This window comes from Pipistrellus hanaki, assembly GCF_964339955.1.
Source record: "Pipistrellus hanaki genome assembly, chromosome: 2".
NCBI classification, from domain to species: Eukaryota; Metazoa; Chordata; class Mammalia; order Chiroptera; family Vespertilionidae; genus Pipistrellus; species Pipistrellus hanaki.
The window spans coordinates 125,095,784-125,119,018 of NC_140504.1; the positions used below are offsets into that span (position 1 = coordinate 125,095,784).

At 48.1% G+C, this 23,235-nt stretch overlaps 1 protein-coding gene across 6 annotated transcripts in view; it reads right to left on the reverse strand.

Annotated features, from left to right (window-relative positions):
* The window catches only part of ATXN1 (ataxin 1), a 408,748-nt gene that overhangs the window by 19,286 nt on the left and 366,227 nt on the right, over window positions 1-23,235 (reverse strand). For all 6 annotated transcript variants that reach the window (XM_084872720.1, XM_084872721.1, XM_084872719.1 and 3 more), the window contains one exon: window positions 250-2,368. In XM_084872720.1, coding sequence (XP_084728846.1) covers window positions 250-2,208 — 1,959 coding nt within the window. In that variant the 5' untranslated portion in view covers window positions 2,209-2,368. The remainder of the gene's footprint in view (window positions 1-249; window positions 2,369-23,235) is intronic.

Below are 23,235 nucleotides of genomic sequence, written 5' to 3' on the forward strand. Positions count from 1 at the left end.
CTAGCCTCACTCCAGGTGCAGGGAAGTGAGATCACTGCAAACAGCAGGTGTCTTGGGGACACCGGGGCTAATTCCCTTCGAGAATCTTCTTAGAGAAGACTCAGAGGCTGAAGTCTGGGTATAAACAAAAGCCTTTCCTTCTCCCCAGAGCACGGCCGAGTCTGCATCCCGGAAGACTCACTCATCTCGCCGGGAAGTGAGGAAGGTGTGTGGTGGGTGTGTCCCCGCCCGGGACGGGGTGAACTTTACCTGTGCCCGGTGCTCCCCGACGGCGAACTGGATCACAGCGATGCCCGGGCTGTGGCTGTCCTCGATCCTCTCCACGGTGCTGGAGTCGATCTTCAGGTCGTTGCTGATCTCCGCGCTCTGGATGAAGTCCTCCGTCTTCAGGTCCTCCACCTTCTTCAGCTCCCCGTTGGCCAGCTGGATGATGGAGCCTTTCATGAAGTACGGGGGCAGCGCCGGGGGCACGGCGGCCGGGGATGCCAGGGACTGCACCACGGGCAGGTGGATCTGGGCCTGCACCATGGCCGGGTAGGCGGCCTGGGTGACCAGGGCCTCGGGGGGGCCGAAGTTCTCGCTCTTGGGGAGGGCGGTGGAGACGAACGTGTGAGGCACTGCTGCAAACTGGGGCGACGACGTGGCTATTGCAGAGGCGGCCCCCGCGCCCTCCACGTCGGCGCCGCCCACCGGGATGAGCAGGGGCTGGGTGCCGGGGATGACCAGGTGCTGGGGCAGGCCGCCGGCGTAGGTGATGGCCTGCTGCTGGCCGCTCAGGTAGCCGATGACGGGCGGCTGGGTCCCTGCGTAGAAGGCGGTGGCCGGCAGCCCCACCGGGAGCGGCTCCGAGGCGCTGTGCGTGGTCTGAATGACCGTGTGGGGGGACAGCGTGGCCACGGCGGCGGCCTTCACGCCTTCGGGGCCCAGGGCCTGTTGGGGCGAGAGCGCGTAGGACCGGTGCCCTGGCTTCCCTAAATGCAGGCCGCTTTTGTCGTTGAGGGTGGAGGGGGAGGCCTCGCGGTGCGTGACCTGCTGCTGCTGCTGCACGTCCAGGTCGGAGACGGGGGTGTTGCTGTTGGGCAGGACCATCACGGAGGCCCGGACCCCTGAGGAGTCCCGGCTCCCGTAGTCGGAGGGGCTGGGGTGCATGACCACGTGCCTGGACTCGTAGGGGTGAGGCGCCGACTTGCTGCCGGCCTTCCCCAGGCCCAGGTCGGCCGAGGTGGGGGGCCCGTAGCGCCGGCCCTTCTCCAGCTCCCCGTTGAGGATCTCCTTGGCCTGCATGGCCTGCTGCAGCCTGCTGCTCTCGGCGGCTTTCTTGGTGGCCTCCCGAGGAAGAAAGTGGCTGCCGGAGGAGTCGGTGTATTGCACTAGGACCTGGGGGGAGGGCCCCAGGGTGATGGCGTGTGGGATCATCGTCTGGTGGGGGTGGAGGTGGACGGGGATGGCCGGCGGGGAGGCCGTGCGCCCTGCTGGGTTGTGCGGGGAGCTGGCGATGTGGACATACTGGTTCTGTGGGGCGGGTGGTGGGGACCCCGGAGCCATGAGCCCTGGAGTCCTGCCCAAGTGCTGTTGCTGCTGCTGCTGCTGCTGCTGCTCAGCCTTGTGTCCCGAGGCGTGGCTCAGGCCGCCCATGCTGGCCAGCAGGGTGGAATAGGCCTCCAGCTGGGAGCGCTGGGATGGAGTGGAGATGCCCCCGGTGGCAGAGGAGGCCACCGCGCTGGTGGCGGGGCTGGCCGTGGGGGAGATCAGCTGGGAGGGGATGAACCCCGCGTAGGGCCCGCCGTACTGGGAGGACCCGATGAACTGGAACGTGTGCGGCAGGTGCGCGTACTGCACGGGCGACACCGGGGTCCCGGACTGCGGGGGAGGGTACGCCGCGGGCAGCGTGGTGGCGGCCGGTACGGACCTGGGCGCGCTGGGCGGGGAGTAGTCCAGGCCCGCGGGCAGCGCTTTGTGTAAACCTATTCCCTGTTGTAAACCAAGCTCCGCCGCCGAGGTCCCCGCCGCCGCCGGGCCATGCCTCCCGCCCCCGTGGCCGTGGCCTCGGCCACCGAGGGTGCCCGGGAGCCATGCCACGCCCTCCGCCCGGTGGTTGTCGCTGGGCAGGACGGCGGCCGCCTTCTCCTCCGAAGGCCGGCTGGTGGCGGGGATCTCGCGCTTCTTGGGCGGCAGGCATTCGTTGCTCCGCTCTTGGTTGGATTTCATTTTTCGCCGTCCCCCCTCCACGGTGACTGCTTCACTGGCTGGCTGGCTCTGGCTTTAGTCTGATAAACGGAAAGTCACATTTGATTTCTGTAGGGGATCCAGGCTCTTCATGAGGAATCATCTCCCCGTGGGTGCGGTCCGCCAGCAGCAGCTCTGGAATCTGGGAGCAGGAAGAGGGAAAGGCAGAGAAAGGGAAGGAGGGAAAAGAAATCAAGACATCAGCACGGGGAAAAGGACGTCCTCCCAAGACTAAGACGAGGCTTTGGCCTCATCGTGAATTCTGAAAACGTGATTCTAGCCCCGGCATTGACACAGTTAAAACAGTGGCCTCCGGAGGACAGCCTATCAGGAAGGCGATTAAGACATGGAGCAAGTCAAAACCTTCAAGCAGAGGCCTTTTCATGAAGTTAACTCCCCTAAGGCACGTTTCTCAATACCTCCTCCTTTTTTTCTTATTAGAAGGTAGACCATGTGTTTCTTAAGTTTTCTTTTTCAGAAATGCTGGTCCTATGCCTCGCCTCTTCTTCACTTTGTTGGAAAATCAAAGGAAACTCACAGGGAGGATGACATAATGAATGTGCCATGGGCCCCGCCCTCTGAGCCAGGCCCTGGGAGGGGCAGGCTAGGAGTGAGAGCCTCACAGACTTTGCATGTTCTCTCTGAATCCCCGTCTATTGGAGCCACCACTCGAAGATGCCACCGGACTCTGGGTCCACCCTAACTTTGCAACAATTCTCTTTACAAGAATTCCCAGTACAGCCACTCATATGATAACAGAACACTAAAAGAAATCTGTGAGACAATTAAAAATGAGTATGGTTACAATCTTTTAAAAATATATGATAATCATGCAGGTGTACTGAAGGCTTCTTTAGTGATGGGTACACACTTGCTTCATCCCTGAGTCTTTCCAAGTGGCCTTTGAATTTCCTTTTATACCTCCTCCCCTATTCTCCTTGGAGACAGCCAGCCTACCATTAACCCTGGAGGTGAAACTTCTTTCAGACCAATCAGAACCTGTGTGCTTACACTCAAACATACAAACAATGCACCTGGAGCCTCTTCTTAGACACATATCCCAGTCTCCCAGTAAACACTGAATTCCGAGTCACCATGACTGTGGACAAAGAGATGCCTGCTGGCAAGAGGCAAAACATCAATGGAAGCTACTGGAACAGGCTGACAAGTGCCAGATATGTGCGCCCCCTACAGGCAGCAGCTGCACACACGCACAATGTCACCATGCTATGACCTTGGGAAGCTGTAAAGTCCCGCTGGAGGAATCACGTGCCCTGGGGTTACAGTGGTCCTCCTACCCAGACACTCTTTTCTACACTCTGAATTAAAAAAAAAAAAAACACAAAAAACCATAATACGGCAGCAGCCATCAGCCTCTGATCCTTGTCTATCTGAAGCAATCGCCATATCCCTTTTAAAAAAATCTTTTCATATCCCTTTCATTACACACTTTTCTCCCACAGCCCTCCGCTCCACTCCTAACACCAGCTTATTCCACATCTCCTATTCAGTTTACACTCCCCACTCTGGTCTGCAATTTTACTTTATTTTGCCAATGATTTAGTTGTCATTTTTGTTTTTGCTTAAATATCACTAACAAACATCATGATAAAAGTACAAATGGCATGAGACCAAGTCCCCCAACCACAATGACCCTGATCAGTTTATGTTGAAGGCGGAGGTTTAGGAATTTGGTGTCTCAACATCAAAGAGCATTTCAATTATAAGAGGGGTTCTCATAGGACAGAGGCACTTTAAAGACTAGGACAGAAACAAAACTAAAAAGACCTAAAATATTAATGCTGAAGAAATATCTGTGTAGAAAGAGTAATGTCAATTATTTACTCTCCCGACCTGCAGCCTTTTAAAGTCCCAGGTAACTGTGTTCTGCGTAGACTTCTCTTACAGAGTGAGCTACGTAATTTACACCCAGTACTGGCACATCGAAAACAGTTGTCTCTTTTGGCTGCTTAAAAAGCACTGATAATGATCTTTCATCTATAGATTTCAAGAGTCACCATGAGCACGGGAACTGTAAGAGCTCTCATATTCCCATACCAACTAGTAAAGTTATATAAGATAGATCTACTCAAAGCCCACCATTCCATACGGCCCCTGCTGGCTCTAAAGTAGCACTGATCCAATAAGACCCCACAAGATTTCACTAAGGATGTTCATGCAAGTATTGTAGTATGTCAGAATCTGAAATGAGAACATTTGCATATAGTAGGTCCAGCCAGTAAGGTTAATTAGCCCAAGACAGCTTCAGGGAAGAAAAAGCAGCAGCAGAAAAGTCCTTTTAAAGCCAAGCAAAATGTCAAACACACTCAGAAATAGGTCCATTAGCAATGCAAATGTAAAATTGCCCATACAACTGAATGCACAATATACAAAACTAGAAAACCCCTTTGAAGGTACTTTTTAAAGAACCCAGTTTGAAGAAGAATGCTGACTTGGTTCTCAGGAGTGCCCTGGCTTATTTACATAGCTTATTTAGACCTGGTCTGCTAATGGACCACTGAGACTTGTCCTTGACAAGCTCATATATTTTCTTTTAAAAGCTATCCATGGGTAACCATCATTTCCTGATGATGATGATGATAATAATAATAATAATAATAATAATAATGATAATGATAAAACCAAGAATATAAAAATAAAGACTGAACTGGAGCAAAAAGGGCCAGATTGATAAAAATCCAACCCATCCTCCTCCCACATTTGGAAGGACCATGCCTGCTATTACCAGTGCAGCTTGGAAGAGACGAGGATCTAGTTCTGGGGCTGTGCCCCTTCCCTGTGCCCCATCATCTCTCTGTAGTGTCAGTATCTCCTATCAGAGAGAAACACTGTGAGCGCAGGGATTGTGTCTTGCTCTTTCATATATTTTTTTTTTACTGATTTCAGAGAGGAAGGAAGAAGGAGAGAGAGACAGAAACATCAATGATGAGGGAGAATCACAGACTGGCTGCCTCCTGCATGCCCCCCGACTGGGTATGTGCCCTGACCAGAATTGAATCCCAGTCCACAGGTGGACACTCTGTCCACGGAGTCAAAGCTGCTAGGGCTGTGTCTTGCTCTTTGCAGTGAACCATTAGAGGGCGCCAGAGTATGCCACCATGTCCATGTCTCTGGGTGACAATTCAATGGATAGAAAAGAAGGAAGAGGTCAATGATGAAGTTAGAAAAGTACAGTAGGGAAAAGGAAAGGAGAGAGTAAAGGATAAGAAAGAAGAGAAGAAAAAGGGTGAGTGGGATTTCTGCTGTTAGGGTCTCTTTCCAGCTGCAGATAGACAAATGGCCTCTGTGTCCCCAATTGCCTCCTCAGGGCTGAAACTCAATGATTCAGCTGGGCCCCCAGGATTTCGCCTCTGGATGTTCCCGCCACAATGGAAAGCTTTCTTTGCAACATGGAGCCACACAGGAGTCCAAAAACACTAAGTTACAGAAGAACCACGAACGCAGATCATACTGTTCAAACATTAGGAAGGCTAAAATGGAAGAGGGGGTTCGGAGATGAATTGACAGATATGCTTAGGGTTTACTACATACAGTTTACCTGGTAATCGCTATTCTGAGTACACTCATCTCCAGCATCTCTATGTCTACGTTTATATATCTCTCTCAATCAGTATTTTAAAATTTAGCTCAGTGGCCTAAGGCCTTGCCATTCCAAGGGTGGCCCTCAGACCAACAAAACCAGCACCCCAGCAGCTTTAGAGATGCAGAACCTCAGGCCCCTCCCAGGCCTCCTGATTCAGAATTTGCATTTTAACATGATCCCCGATGATTCACAGGCACAGCGAGGTTTCAGAAAGTCAGTATAAGAATAAGTGTTCTGTTCAGAAACTCCCAAGCATAGTAAACCTCTCAGCCTCTTTCCCTTGGATCAGGCGCTGGGAACCTGGACCAGAGCTGCACATAAACAGAACTGATGGCGTTAGCAGATAAGCAGCTAACATGGAGGTAAGATGCAGCTGTTTCCTTTGGTGTCTCCTAGACCAAGACTGTTCTAAATAACAGACGTTCCTTTTCTTCTGTCTTCAAGAAGTAAAGAAAAACACACTCTAAAAGGACTATTTTCATACATTTTGTACAGGACTCGATCCTCTCCAGGAAGAAAAACAAACTTTAACAATGACACATATCTTTGCTATAATACAAAATGGTTTCCTCTGTGACCACAGATTTAGACTGTTTCAGAAATGATAAAAAAAACACACAAAAAAAACCCCAAGATGCCTCTGTACTGAGAGATGTGGGAATGTATCTCCATGGACTCCCAGTCCTATAAACAACCACCACACTCCCTGAGTGGAAGATGCTCCTAGAACCGGACACACACACACAGTCCTAAAAATGCATTCCGAGGTCATGGCAATGAACTGGGCTGCACGCCTAGCACACCCAGCCCTGAGAGTGTGAACCCCACGCCTTTCGGGCATGTGTGTCTGTGCAGAACAGAGGCATGACTGCAGTTTTAAAGAGGAAGGAACACGGACTGCTGAGCCTGTGACTGTTCTGGAAAAACCATCTGACCATGTAGGAGACAGAACACCGGGGCCTGGTGGGAGAGGTCACTGGGACGTGGCGAGGATTCTCTAATTCCGGGCATGCTCATCTCCTTTCTGCTTCATTTTACTGCTGAGCTGGAAGAAGGCACCTCATTAAAATATTAAATATTGAAAACTGGCCCTACCCTGACATCCTTGGGGTTTTCTCGGATGGAGAAAGGTGGAGTGGATGAGAGCATAATTAGATACCTTCACGGTTGCTGAACAGCATGTCCCAAAGGAAGTGGATCACACATTCATTCATCATTTGCTTTGCCTCTGATGTGTACAGTGGACCTTAATTTTTCAATGCCAGCATGGAGCCAATGGTATGCCAGGACTCTATTTTTAGGTCTATTCTGTTTAACGTTTTATTAGTGCTTTGGCTATCATATTCAGAGGTAACAGAAGGCTGGAAGGGAAGCTTAATGTATTATTGCAATTAATATTCAAATATTAACTCAGAACCTGGAAGTGATGGCACAAAACCAAGAAATTTAAGATTAATGAGAGTAAATGTAAATACCTGCCTGTGGTTTCAACAGCTCAATTAGCTTAGCAGCACAGCTGGAGAGAATGGCTGGCTTGAGAATGGTTCAAATGAAAGAGCCTAGGGATTTTCTGCTGGACCATACGTTCAATGCAAACCAACAGTTTGGTGTGCTGCTTAATAACTTGGAGTAATTATAAGCTTCATAGAAAAGGAACCCGAAAGCACAGTGTTAAGAATAAGGGAATAAATACTGTAACAGTACATGGCATCGGCAAAGTCACAGTTAGAGCACCGAGGCAAGGGGACACTGGCCCAAAACTTATTTACCTGCTGGTTGCCTTCTGTGCCCTCCAGCCACATCTCTTCCTTTCTCCCACTCCCATCCCCTGCCCCTGGTAACCACCATTCTTCTCTGTTCTTACAAGTTCAGTTGTTTTAGATTCCATGTCTAAGTGATATCCACATCACTCGTCCTTCTCTGATTTATCTCACTTGGCATAATGCCAACTCTTCCATTGTTTTAAGCTACCAAATTTGAGGTAATTTGTTACGACGGTCCTAGGAAACACACACAAATAGCTTCCATATATTGATCATCTATTATATGCCAATACGTCTATTTATTTATTTATTTATTTATCCGAATCCAATGATATATTCCTATTGATTTTTAGAGAGAGAGAAATTTTTAGAGAGGGAGGATAGGGGAGAGGGAGGAAGACAGACAGAGACAAACAGACATGGATGTGAAAGGGAAACATCGATTGGGTGCCTCCCATACGTGCCCCAACTGGAGATCAAACCCATAACCTAGTTGTGTGCCCTGACAGGGAATCAAACCTGCCTGCCATCTTTATGGTGTACGGGATGATGCTTCAACCAACCAAGCCACCTGGCCAGGGCACCAATAAACATTTATAAACATCTCATTTATAAAGCGGGCCACGGGGACACAGGGCATGCTGTGAGCGGGTTTTGCCACCAGTGGAAGCACAAGGATATCTGTCATGTTTATTTACTTAAAAACATCTCATTTACTCTCATAACAAACTCATGAGGGTTATATTTTTACCTCCAGATTGCAGATGGGAACCCTGAGGCTTGGCCAAGCCCTGGCAGTCAGAGGGAGGACAGGGCTGGGTGTCTTGTTCTACCCAACCAGGCCCCAGAGCAGAGTGAGGTACTGGGACGCACTGTGGTGATGACAGCGTAAGAGCACATGTCCTTTCTTTTCTCATGTATACATGGGGCAGGATGCTGAGGGTAAAAAGGGCTGATGAGGTCCAGGGAACCCGCACCCACCACAACAGCACTAACCCTGGGCTGGAGCTGGTGTGCATCCCTTGTTACAGGCTGGGCTGGCTGAGGGAGAAAGATCAGAATCTTTTTACTTCACTGGCCAGTGAGCTGGGATCCCCAGCACCCCCAGCCCCAAGCTCAATGCCACCTGCCCAACTGGGATCCAGGTCACAACAGAGCAGAGACCACAGGGAGAACCACCTGCATGGTCATACATGGAGAACTGTGGACATTCACATGCTGTCTACACAAACGCTCTCCCTCTGGCATCACAAAAACAAGTTCAAGGGTGCACACATGCGCAGCAGCAATGAATACCTCACAGAGCTTTCTTTCTTTTTTTATATAAAAAATACATTTGTATTGATTTCACAGAGGAAGGGAGAAGGAGAGAGATGGAAATGATGAGAAGAAACCATCGATCGGCTGCCTCCTGCACCCTCCCCCCTCCACTGGATCAAGCCCTACAATCTGGGCATGTGTCCTGACCGGGAAGTGACCTCTTGGTTCATAGGTCGATACTCAACCATTGAGCCATGCCAGCCAGACGGGGGCTTTCTTTTGGGGCAGGGCCTTGTTGGGGAGGCGGGATTTCAGTGGGAAGAGCAGGAGAAAACAGACCCCACTCTATGTTGTTAGCACCATAAATAGTACTTTTTTTCAGTATTCATTTCAGGCATGAATACAACAACTAAACCAGCGTTTTTCAACCGCTGTTCCGCGGCACACTAGTGTTGCCTGGTGTGCTGTAGGTGCAGACAAGACAAGAATTTTATAATTTTTCACTATTTTGTTTACTTAATATTTCATAATAAAGTAATTATAAAATACTTTCTTTGTGTTTATTTGATTCCTATTCAAGAGAATTACTTTATATATAGTCAATATAGGCACAGAGTTAAATTTTTTAACATTTTCTAATGGTGGTGTGCCTCGTGATTTTTTTCATGAAACAAGTGTGCCTTTGCCCAAAAAAGGTTGAAAAACACTGAACTAAACAATACAATGGTTAACAAATGTAAATCCATCTGAATGAATACAGCCCCATTTGGGTGCTCCCTACTCCACATGCCTCTGAGTTCAGTGCACCAAATAGACTTGGCCTCCCTGCAGGTTGAAGGACCTCAGGGGGGTGCTGTAGGGGAACCTGCAGGTGCACAGCTGTGCTGGCGTTGTCTGTCTACTGAACTCCTCCACCTGGCATAGCACTACACTGCCGTCTCCCTCTCCCTCAACGGGCTCCGCTATTGGCTGCTGTCAGCCCAAGGGGACAGCTCTCCTAAAGCCTTGGGTGGAGCTGCTCTTGGATTCTCGGCCTCTGCCATTACCTTTCCCAGTTAACACGATGACGGGGACACTGGATGTGTTGTGAGCAGGTTTTGCCACCCGGGGAAGCACAAGGACATCTGTCCTGCAGGCGGGGTCCACTGCATGGGGACATGGCACATGTCTGTGTGCATGGGACAGGCGTGCAGGTGGGGCGTTAAGGGGGAGGAATGAGGGTCGAGGCCGGCAGCGGGGCCGGGCTATCCCAGGAATCTGGCTGCCCGTGGGGAATGTCGCAGCCACGTCTGAGTAGCCATTGTCCCCTGGCACCCAGCCCAAGCCGGAATTCCTGGAAAGGCTCAAGACGGAAAAATCATCAGTTGGAGGGATAACCATGTGATTGAAACAGTTCCCAAATGAACTGTCCAACAGAGGCTGAGTTTGAGGTTTTCAGAAAAGTGGGAAATGCTTTCTGTCAAGACCTTCCCTAGTTTGATACAAGAGCAAAGGCCTTTTTGCTTGAAAGTGGCAGGCGCGCTGGACCAGTACCCGGGACGCCCACCTGTTTATCCTCCACGCCCCCGGCCAGGCCCAGTTCCAAGCACTCAGTGTGCAGTGTCCCCACCCCTCAGCACAGGGACTGGTCTTAGGCAGAGGCAGATGGCCCCACTGGTCTCCCCGCTCCGGCCGACACAACCAGGGGCAGAGAACTGGCCATACTCACAGTTAGGATTGTGGTGGGGAGGACAGAGATCTGTCCTTAACTTTCAAAGTAATGTCCTTAGCACTCACTTCAGAATTCAGCAAGCATTCATATCCATTGGCATATTTGAAATATTAAGATAAAACATTAATATTATCATCAATTCTGACAAGAAGGCAACATATTATTATTATTATCATTATTACTAACTGAAGGCCCAGTGCATGAATTCGTGCACCCATCTGGTCCCTCAGTCTGGCCCGTGGGATCAGGCTGAAATGGGCTCTGTGACATCTCCTGAGGGGTCCAGGGTTGCGAGAAAGTGCAGGCCAGGCTGAGGGACCCCACAAGGGCACAATTGGGGTCAAGGAGGGACATGGGAGGTTGGCCAGCCAGGGAGGGGCTGCAGGAGGGCTCAAGGGTATGTCCAGTCTGTCTCCCTCAGTCCTGATCGGCCGGACCCCAGCAGCAAGCTTAACTATCAACTGGAGCATCTGCCCCCTGATGGTCAATGCACATTATAGCAACTGGTCAACTGTCTTCCCCCCTGGTGGTCAGTGCACATCATAGCATGTGGTTGGGTGGCCTTAGCATATCATTAGCATATTATGCTTTGATTGGTTGAATGGCCGACCGGACACCTAGCACACTAGGCTTTTACTATATAGGATAAGAAGGAGACCACAGAAAGTAGCAGAAAGAATAGGCTGTGGAGTCCAGGTTGAAAACCTTGTTTTACCCCTAACTGCATATGTAATTTTTAATGTAATTTTTATTGATTCAAAATTGAACATGCATCCCATATAGGAAGGCAAGTATTTCAACAGTGTTTAATCTGTGCCTATAAAGTGTGTGTGGAGGGGAAATCAATCGGCACGGTGCTGATGCAGTGCACACACTCGGTAGATGGCAGTAATCACAACTGCAACTCAGCAAGTGCTTTCTGGTGCCTCCCGTTCTCACCCACCTTACTGTGCTGACCTCTCCTGGTTCCAATCAATACAGGACTTCCAACTACCAATCCTTTCAAGCAGCTGGGTTCCCCCTGTACCTGTGATTTACACAGAAAAGGAAGTTATGGATGTTTGAGAATTTATTTTCTTTCTTCAGCCAAACGATGGCATTATATTTATAATAGTTTCCAATGCACAGGCCCCTATTCACACCAAGAAGCATGCAAGCAACTCAACATACACAAACAGAACGAAGAAAAAGGCCAGAGGTAAATGTAAGCCTGGCATTTCTCAGTGAGAATTAAGTGTGATGGCTCCCTGTTCCACTCTGCCTGCTTTTCCGCAATACTTCTCGGATGAGTAATTCCCAAAAGGCACGGTGAGGAAATGTACACTTCTTTCCACAACCCACAGGAAGGCTGCCAGCTGTCTGCTCACACATGCTCTCCTGTGCTTGGCTACAACCACCCAGCACTGGGAGGAGGCTGAGTCTGTTCTAAGGTCACCAGGGGCTGGGTCTCTGAGAGATTAGGTGGCCCAAGTTTATGAATGTAAAACATCTCCACCCAGTTAGAGAAATGCCTCCTGGTTCTGAGAGGGTCTTAGAGCACTCATTGCCCCATGTGGCTGGAAAGGAAAGCTGAGGCCCGTGAGTCATCTATACACATTCCTGCAGGGCTGGCACGTTGGCTTGCCTTCGGTGGTAGGCAGTCTTCCCGTCTCTGGGACACTGCACACCTTTTTAATGCCCTGGACCACCACGGCCCCAACACCTCCTGAGACCCACCTCCCCAAAGGGAAGCAGATTGACAGAAGTCACTGAGCTTTTTCTCTGTGCAGGCCACGGAGGTGTTTTACATGCCAGTGGCAATCTGTGGATGATCGTCCTTTTGTAAAGACAGGGATACTGAGGCACAGGGTGCAAGTGGCCAAAATAAAATGAAAATCTTCATTTGTCTGTATAAACAACCTGGGCTCCAGTTCTTAGATTAGGCAGTGAACCTGCTGGTGTGAAGAATTAATTATGGTGGCGAGTGTGGGTCAGTTGGTTGAGCATTGTTCTCTACATGGAAAGGTCACTTATTTGATTCCCAGTAAGTAAGGGCACATGCCCTGGTTGCAGGCTCCATCCCTGGTCGGGGTGCATGTGGGAGGCTGCTGATTGATGTTCATATATATATATATATATATATATATATATATATATATATATATATATATATATATTTATTTTTTAAAGGACTAACCTTAGCCAAGCAGAGGTCTAGCCTTTTCCCTGAGGATAATGTCCAGGCCTCTGGAGTGGCCTGCCCCTATCAGTGTGTCTGTTTGCCTGCAGGCTTTGGACACAAGTCTAACAAAGCAACTTATGATGGGGCTCTGGCCACGTGGTATCAGTTCCAATCTCTGAGATGCTAATGACTAGAGATATTTGCCAAACCTCCAGGAAGGGATGGGGACAAAAGATCAGCCACATGGCAGTCTGTGATTGAGCTCCAATAAAAACACTGGACCCCAAGGCTCAGGTGAGTTCCCCTGGTTGGCAGTACTCCCTGCGTACCGTCACACACTGTGGCCAGGCCTCCAAGGAGGGAATGCCTGGAAGCCCCCAGTTTGGACCCCTCCGGGCCTTTGCCCTCCATGCCGGTTTCCCTGGCTAATTTTAACCCATATCTTTTCTCTGTAGTAAACTGTAACCAAGCGCATAACAGCTTTCAGTGAGTTATCCATCCTGAGGGTAGTTTAGGGAACCCTCCGAACTTGTAGTTAGTGTGAGAAATTGAGGGCAGTCTTGTGGAAACTGTTCTTCCTAACTTTACTAGAGGCTCGGTGTATGAATTCGTGCACCAGTGGGGTCCCTTGGCCTGGCCTGTGGGATTAGGCCAAAACTGGCTCTCGGACATCCCTGAGGGGTCCCGGGTCGTGAGAGGGCACAGGCCTGTGAGAGTCAGCCTGCTCCCCATGGCTGGACTCCAGGCTCCGGTAAGCCTTTACAGCGGAATGCACTTCCTCACGTTACAATGGGGACTGTGAGCAATAAAAAGCTAAGAAGCATCACTTTAAGGTGCTGCCCAAAGCCCTAAGCTCTCTATCCTTCTATTACTTGCTCAAGACAGAAGGCTGGTTGTCCATATCTTCTCCCTGTACTGGACCTCCAGGTCATGTGACTAGACCCCCAGGTGATGTCAGTCCTGCCCTCTAAATCAGGGGCCCGCAGACTTAGGAGAAGGGCCACCCAGTAAATGTGTCCAGCCTCACCGGCAAGGCGGTTTCTGCCATTACTCCTCAACCCTGCCAGTGCAGTGTGAAAGCATCACAGATAACAGGTAGACTAGTGGGTGTGGCTGTGAACTGTTCCAGCCCTCAAACACGTCAGCTCAAGCCCTTAGGGTGTGTGTATACCCTTGGCTCTGTCTGAGCACTTTCCCCTCTAGCCGCCTTGTTGCCTGTTTTCTGATCCTGTGGTTCTCATACCCAGAGTTCCCAGATGATGCAGATGCTGCTGGTCTGGGACCAAGCTCTCTCTCAAGTCTCTCTTTAGATGTCACTTAACTTGGGGTTCTCCCCACCCCACCTCTCACCCCTGTGCCTCTTCTTTGTGCCCCTTATCATTCTGCTCTATCCTATCATCCACACACTGTCCCACAGCTCCACTATCCTTCTGGTCCCCACCCAGCTGCCACTGCCACTCCCTCCATGCCTCTGCCCACAGTGGGGCCCTGAAGCTTGGCTAAGCCACTTAAGACCACTGCAATCTTGCTCATCCCTTCGTCTTCTGAAGCTTACACAACCACCACAATCTATTACTTCACTGTGCTTGCTGTACTTTTTACTTGTTTTCACGTGGTGCCTTCTTCATTATATTGTAAACTCCCCGAGATGACTACAGACTGAAATTTTATAGTCCTTTCAGATACTCAGGCTGTGGTCCTTTATTTGTCGGTCACTGCCTCATCCCTCTCACCCGTGTCAGTCTATCACAGTTCCGTCTTTCTTGGAAGTTGGCGACCAAAAGGCAAAGGGTTTCTGGATCTTCTTTTGCCTTTTTTTGATGTAATGATACAGTATTGGATAAAGAAACGGAAGTCGAGGGTCATAAAACACTGTGCATTTGAAAAGCATCTGCATTTAGAGATTCCATTTCTAACACAAATTCTCATGTGAGATTATTAGCTCCAGATGCTCCTGCAGCAGGAAGTCTAAGTTCGCATGTGAGATGTCGTTAAGATGTGCGTTGTATGGGGAGGGCTCTAAGAATCCACATCCCCTTATCCAAAACTATGTCCAGATTGTCCTTACATCAATTCCAAGGAAGCGCTTCTGGTAGACTTTGGATTTACTGGAAGGAATGTGTATTTCCAAAGATAACAATTTTATTGAAACCAGCCTACATCAAGCGTGGAAAGGACAGGAAGACCAGCTGTAAAAATCAGCCAAGATAAGAATTCTCTATGAAAAAAAAAAAATGTTTGTTTTAAAATTAGGGGTATGACTCATACTCAGTGAATCGGATGGCTGAGTTCTGACCCTCAAAAGATGAATGGCTCCCTTTGAAAAGCTGAACAAGTGGGAAGCCTACTTTCCAGCTCCGTGTATTTCAGAGAGGCTGCTTCGCGCCGCCCAAGACGCCCTGTGCCGTTTCCAATCACCAGCAAAAGGGACAATGGGATGACTCGCTACCTAAGGCCCTTTTCAATCAGAAAGCTGAGTAATTACCGCAGCCCCTCCTGGGCTCGCAGGAGGCCCAGTGCGAAGTCAGTGGGGCGTGGAGGAGGCTGAATGAGCTGCCAGGAACCCTCCAGAATCTGGCTGCCAAACTGCTCCTCCTCCCCCTGGCTCAGCATCATTAACGTAATCAGGTATTCACTCAATAAAAAAAATAAAAAAAATTCACGTTCCCCCTGGAAGAATGCCAGATCCCTCTGAACCAGGCGCACTGTCAAACCAACCGCATTCAGCAGGAGCCGTCAGGGCAGTTTACACTCTTTTACTTAATTCAGGGTCTGGCAAGAAGGGAAACCCCTCTATGCAGTACTTCTGGGACATGCAGTAAAGAGAGAGGTTGTAATGAGAAGCTGGTTGGAGAGGAAAAATGCTTCGCCTGCCCTTTGCAGTTAGAAACCCACCACGCTTCCTATCAGCATTCTTACTGCGGGCCAATCGGCACCTGGTTGACTTTGGTGTCACAGAAACCTGGGCTCAACTTCCAGCTTTTGGCATTTGGTCACCGGTGACTTTAGGGGAAGTTATTTAACTTTCGAAGCTTTGATTTCCTCTTTAAGAAAATGGAGATAATAATAAGTCCTATGCCGTAGGGTTGTGGTGGCATTGCTGCAACAAGACAGTCAGAGCCTGGCATGCAGGGCGGGGGGGACCTCAGGCAAAGCTACCTCTAGCCATGAACTGCTTTCGAGCATGAAACAACCTTCCCTGGTGGAATGAAGGGCACAGGCTTGGGGTCCCGACTGCGGAGGTGGCATTCTGGTGCCTTCCCCCAGCAGCTGTGTCTCCATGTCCTTCTCTCTCAAGTGGGAATAAAAAAACGTACCCCAGAGGCTTGTTGTGAGTTCACACATTCAAAGAGCTAGTCCAGGGTCTGGGCCCTGCAAGACCTATGCACTTTGGCTGCTGTTATGATGATCTCTGGAGAAGGGCTCTTCCTAGTACCTCCTTGACTTAGGTCGTACTTTCAACTGTATTAAAAAAAACAAAACCACACTTTCCTTCCTTGAGTTCTCTCCCAGGTTACTTCATGCACCACACGCACCAGTCAACTTCAGAGAAGACCTTAGATGGAATAATCTCTAATTAAAATGTTTCTTGCTTTGCCTCCGTTAATGAGGGATTTCAAGCCTCAACAGTTCAGAAAGCCTACTAAGTCTAAAACTGTCTTCTGCTAGGGAAATCCACACGAGTGCACTGGTATTTTCTTCTCTCAAACTGCACTAAAGTGTTGTCTGAAGAATAAATAGTCAATGGCATCTACATTCAAAAATAAAATTCAAGTGCATTCATGTTTTAATCTGGGTTTGTTTGTATTATTTGCTCTTTATTCCCGAAGTATACATGGAAACTTTCTGACTTATTTGAACACAGGGCACAGTACACTCTTTAGACACAATTACTCATTACAAATGAAGCCAATCTTTCCTATTGAATTTGTTTAGAATACCCAGGATCTCATGAGAATTTCTATAATAGTATAAAAGCACAAAAATGCCAGCTATTTTACTTAAGGCCCTGAAAGCACATGAAAGACACCAAATAATGCTGTTGGGGATGTCGAATGACTGTCATTTAAATAGGCGAGGAAATGTTTAATGGTCAAAGGAGGCAAAACAGCATGCCAGTGCCCTGTTGACAGCAAGCTCATTCTCTTTACTAGGAATGTGGCCTCGGAAGGCAGTTAACCTCTTGAGTCTCAGTTTCCTCATCTGTAATAGTAATAATTATAATAATAATAATAATAGTCATATAACATGATACTATTTCATTTTTAAAATCTGTTTTTATTGATTTTAAAGAGAGGAAGAGAGAGAGAGAAAGAGCAAGAGAGAGGGAAACATCGATGCAAGAGAGAAACATGGATTTTGTGCCTCCTGCATGCCCCAAGAGGGGATCGAGCCCACAACCCAGGTATGAGCCTGACTTGGAACCAAACCACAGACCATTTGGTGCACAGATGACGCTCAACCAACAGAGCCATACTGGGCAGGGTAATAATAACATTTCAAAAGACTGTTGTCAGATACAATAAGATGACATATATGAGAAAGTGCAATGTCTCTAACAAAAAAAGATCCGAGTATGTTTTCTTGCCTGAACTTCAGTTTCCTATCTCCAACTGCCTGTTGAGAATTTCTACACAGATGCCCCAGCTTCCCCCAACACCATCTCAAACCAGCATCTGCTCTGGTCCTATACTGGTGTCAATGGCTTTTCACTGTTTCCCCGGGCATAAGAGTAGAACATCATTTTTGATCTCTCCTTGTTACTTAACTCCTATACATAGTTACTCCCCTAGGAGTGTCAATTTTTCTTCAAAATGTTCCGACCACTGGGGGAAAAAGCCTCACATCTGACTCCCCCCCCCCCCCCCCCCCCCCCCCCCAGAATAAGGAGTTTGGCTTTGCTCAAAGAAAGGGTCAGGTGACCTATGTTATACGTGGAAGTATGGGGTGCCTTTATTTAGGGTGAGGGCTTTGTATCACAGCAAGTTAACTTAACCAGGGGTCACATCTGCCCTGACGGGTCTGGGTGACCATTAAATGAGATCATGCATATTAGGCACATAGTGCAGTACCTAAGCACAGATTGCACATACAATACTTATCAACTAAACTTGCTTCTCCTATTCAGTGGGAACTGTGTCATGTTCACTTCCTTTTCCTTCATAATTATGGGAAGAGATGGAGGAGATGGTCAGAATACTCTAAGAATTCTGTCAATGCACTTGGCTGGATTGATTTTTTTGAGTTCCGCTTCCTTCTTATAGGATCCATAGGTATTCCTTACCACGCGGTTCCCACAGAGTGCGGGGAACGGCCTCAGTCCAGTGCTCAGCTTGCAGCCATCAGTATCCCCTGATTTTACACGCATAGAGTCTCAGATGTGGGCTGAGGGCCACTACATTCCTGGTCTTTTACAGACTATATTTTTTATTGGAAAATGGAACAAAAAGCCTTTATTTCTGTATGAGATAATTTCTTAAAACAAGCTAATTAGGCTTTTTCTTAAATAAATCCTGCTGGTCGGACCACACCCCAAACCAACTGTGCCATAAAGCCAGGGTGGGAGCAGGCCTCCAGAATTCCAGCTGTGAGAATCACCACACTAATCTCTAAATTTCCTGTGAGAGGAGCACGCTCAGTGTGTGCCCCACACCTGGGGCCTAGCAGGGCGCCTGACCTACAGTCTGCTCTCCACAGAAAAGCAGACAGCAGCTTCCCTTAAAGCTGCAGAGGGTCCAGCTTCAGAACCATGAAGGAAATTTAAGTCCACATGCATCTGCGATTGTACTGAGCTCCAGCTGCACTTGCTGGCCTCCAAGGAATTTGCTTTTATTGATCTGTGCTCTCCCCAGAAAACAAAACCTATTTCATATTTTTTGACACTTTCAGACGCTAGCTTAACTTCCCAGGTGACCGTGAGGCGCCCAGCTCTCTGAGAGGCAGGAAGCTTGGCAGCAGCGGCCACATTGCTCAGCTTACACCTTACAGTCAGGAGCACAGAAAGCTAAGCTGAACCATCACTGGGGCCTCTGCCCCCAGGTCCTACGGGCCACATGCTCTTCTGTCCTGTCACCCTTTCGGTTTTAGCACCCCCAGGTCTCCACATCCCTTTTCTGCCTCTTGGGGAAGAGGTATTTACTGTAATTAAGATGACCTGTTATTATAGTGTTTAATTGCCTCTCACTCGCCTCATAAACAAAGGAAGGTCCGTGGCCTCTTCCCTGGGATGGACTAGGCTTGCTTCGGTCTGCAGAATCCAGTCCCCCCTGCTGCCCTCGGTGCCCTTGCCCTTGTGCCTGACCTTGTGCATCCGGGGCGCCAAGTGACGGCAATTCAATCGCATGGAAAACTGCAGCGGTGATTTGATTTACTGCTGCTTCCCATTTTTCTCGGGCTCAAAACACCTTGTCTTAGTGACAGGTGTCTCATCTGCCACTTCCCTGGCAGGCTCCTCCCAGTGAGGAAACAAAAGGGAGCAGCTTCCACCCTGATGGACGGGCACAGTGGGAAGAGGAGCCTGGTCCACAAGAAAGGCACACGTTTCCCCTTCCTGTTCCAGGAATCCTCACCCACCCCTCAGACTGGCAGATTGAGCTGCTCTTCCCCCTCCACTACCCCCTCTGGCCTTTTCCTGAGACCACTAACATCTCTGGCTCCAACCTTTACTCCTTACAAATAGCGGGTGATGGGCTGACTCTGCGTATGGCACTGACTGGCCCGCTCCTTCCTCGTGACCTTTCTCCACTTCTCCTCAGCTCTCAAGTCGTTATGTTCAGGCATGTTGCCTCCAATGTTCCTCTTGCTCACAACATCTGTGGGGCTTAGCTCTAACACATAGAGCACATGCCCTGCATTTCCCATCTCTGGATACATGAGAAACATCCCAGAGTGACTCCCTCTTCCTCCTATGTTTCCTGCCTCCAGCCCGCTTCGGACAAAAGAACCAGGGACTAAACAACTGCATGGGCCAGGGGTTTTCTACCCCTTCCCTGCTCATCCTGTGACTTAGGAGATCCAAGGAAACATTTCTCTGACCTCATTTGGCCTCAGTGGCAAACAAGTGTCTGCTGTTCTTTCTCGTTAAGTTTCAAAGCAAAGGTGAAAGGAAACGGCTGTATTTAATTCTGAACACAATCTCTTTGCTGTTGGCAATGCCCTGGGAATAGCAATGTATTTTGCCCTTCAATGAATAAATTTTTCAGAACCTACACTCCAGGCCCAAATAATTTTAACTATTTTGTCCATGGTGTTTCTCAATTTTCCTTGGCAGACAGATGGATTAAATTACAATACCTCAGCTTCTCATTTTGTAAATGCCAAGAACAATGTCAACAGTGTCCTAAATATAAAGAATTGTGAGGACAGATGAGATGACACCAAGAAAGCTGCTTGATTTTCCCTGGGGGAAAACATGTAACCGAGGCACACAACCCTGGATTATCTGATTGTTTAAAAAAATCCCAGCACACAAATTGAATACAAACTTCTTTCAGACAGGGTTTCTGTTGTTCTGACAGTAGCTCAAAGACAGTAAGCTAATTTCCGAATCTGGCATTTGTCAAACATTTTTAGGAAGATAACTCATGAGCAAACAAAATTTCGATTGTATTGAGCAAACACTGAAGACACAGCCCCCCCTCATGCACTTGGTGTTGTTATGAGGAGGCCTGAATGACAGAGCAGGGGTCAATCCAGACGGTGTGTGTGAGTGACAGTCATCTGGAGTGAAATACTCTCTCTTCTTTATCAGCATTTTCAAACAATGGTTTCAGCCACAGGCCAAGAGACTCAACTCTATAATTCACACATCATTTCCAAATTACACATAGATTTCTATTTATAGTTATTACATTTATAAAATACAACTTCTTAAGTTATAAGTGGAGAAACTGAGGCCCAAAGAAATGATGGGTGCTATTGAAGTCATACAGCTTTGGTACCGTGTTTAATTAAATGCAAACTCAGGGCCAGAATTCGGTCTCTCCATTCTACCTTCCGCTTTATGCCCGTCTCCCTGTGCAGAAGGCTGCAGTCAGATTAGCTCAGATCTCCAGGGTCTACACTCACACAGTGATGGTGACTATGCAAGAGAGGTAGGAAGAATGAGCAAAGCTTGGCTTATGACTGAAGCACGCCAAGCTAAGTGAAAGGAATCAGTGTTCAAGTGGGAATAAAATAGGTACACGTGTTAGAAGACGAATAAAATGGAGAGGATGCTATTCTGTAGGAGGAGAGGATAATCAAGTTTAAGACTCATTCATTTTACATGGCAGTCACCTGGAAGGAGGGGAAAAAGTGGAGGGACCAGGACTTCGAAAGCAATACCTTTATCCCAGGAGAGAAACAGACTGAGAGAGTAATGAAAGGGGAGAGGGGCAAACACCTAACTTTGGTTAAAGACAGGAAAAGTAGTTAAGAAGGCAGAAGAAAACTAAGGCTCCCAACCATATATAATGTAGCAGAGAGACTGAGAAAGTCACGGACTAAGAAAGGACATTGGACTAGACCAGTCGTTCTCAGTCCACGCTGAACATTAGAAGCACCAGCGAGTTTCTAAAAGACATGACCCCAGGTTTGGGGTTAATGGCCACTGGATTAAACTGCTTGGCCACAGATGACTTCGAAGGGAAGTTTTATAGTCCTGCTTTAGAGTCGGGGAACGGATCCACTAGGCAGCATCTCATCTATATGGTTTGCAGCCGCTAGCGTCGATGGATACATCTGCATTATTGATGACCATACTTTACACTTACGTAGGTCAATGAGAAATAATGTGCTTGAATAACAGATTCAGCATTTGAAATTCTCATGCCTGAGATTACACTGGCTGAGCCGCCCACTTCATCAAGCAAATACTCAAGTAAACAGATGGGCTTTATCTGAGTGCCCTGAAAGGGAACATGATTATGTTTCAATTTAAGGGAAATCGCTGTTCCTGTGGTTTTCTTCCTCTTCAACTGGTGTTTGAGCCCAGAGCTCATTCATGGGAGTCCTTCAGCCAATCTCAAACCAGTCTCAGTCTGCTGGAGACATACTTGGTGAGAGCTAATGGAAGGTAAATCAGATTGTTACTAGTAGCAGACTATAGTGAGTTTACTAGTACCTCTGAAGAGAAGCAGTGGAGACCAAACACACAGACAACACCCCCACCCCCACATACTTAGATTTGTCTTCTCGAACATCCCAACACATCACCTGAGTCCTTCCCTAAATTCAAAAACTGGATGCTAGAATAGCTCTGGCAATTCATGATGGAAGAACACAACTAGGTAAGAAGTTTGGATAGAGTGAGGATATCTGTCTTTACCTATTCCAGATAAATAAGCCCAGTGACAAGGTACCGTGTAGACAATAGTAGCTTCAATGTGGTTAAACATTTACAATGTGCATTTGATTCATTTTAGGTCATTAAAATGCTCAATAGTTAATATTTCTGGGCCCCTGTGGAAAGCAAGTAGTGTAATACCTAAAGACTTGAAGCAACTGAAAGGCAGGAAGAATGTTAGGAGGATGGTGGTTCTGTGGAGGGACATCAAATTCATAGCCAGGGGGGTAAGTGATCATTATAAAATCAGGAGTAACAAGAGGAAAGAGAGAGGAGATAGAACTTAATGTTTCATTCAAGTTCTGTTCTGAAACAGGATTCAAACAAGTTTTCGTACCATTTGGGATTCATTATTTTGGATCATGCACATGGCTAATTATTTTGTAGCGTTAAAGCTCTCTTTAAAACAAACATATTTTGCACATACAAACCCACCTTTAAAAATATGCTTTTTATCCCCTTTCCCAGAGCCCGATGGAATGTCTCAGGGGCAGCACTCTGGGAGTAAACGCAGATTGTATGCTAAAAATGTAGCCAGCCCCTAAAACTTGTATAAACAAATTAACGAAAAGGACATTGCAGCACTTAGGGAATAAACAGAATGACTCTTGACTTTAACTTGCAGATTTTTCTTTTTAGTTCGGTAATAAATTTTATCCCCAGAAGAGTACACTGTCCTCTCTCTTCCCAAGCTTCCCCTCCTCCTCCATCCCTCCAGCTGTCTTCGTGTCAGACCCCCAGTGCAGCTGTCTGGTTTGCACTCACTGCAAGAAGGATTCTCTTTGATTTTTCTGTGAGGCCATGCTGGAGTGAGGATCTCCTGATTATAAAAGACCCATGTTTCTGTACTCCCAGGAACCGTTCACTTAAAGTGTTGCCCCTCTGGGCACAAGGAAGTAGTATCAAGTTGCACCAACCCCTGAAGAATTTGGGTGACTCTAGAAGGTTCCACGGACTCTCGCACCTGAATTGCAGGTTCGGACGTGGGGCCTTAGCCTCCGTTGATAAGTTGTCTGAGTCACACCTGCAAACCTTTTAGCACCCGCGCCCTGTGGAGCTGCTGAGGTTGCTTCAGACCAACACGGAGATCCAGACCGGAGACACAGAGGCCCCTCCACCCACGCGCTCCCCACGGAAGGACACATGGGCAGCAGAGCAGCAGCGCTGAGTGGTGGGCACTGGCGG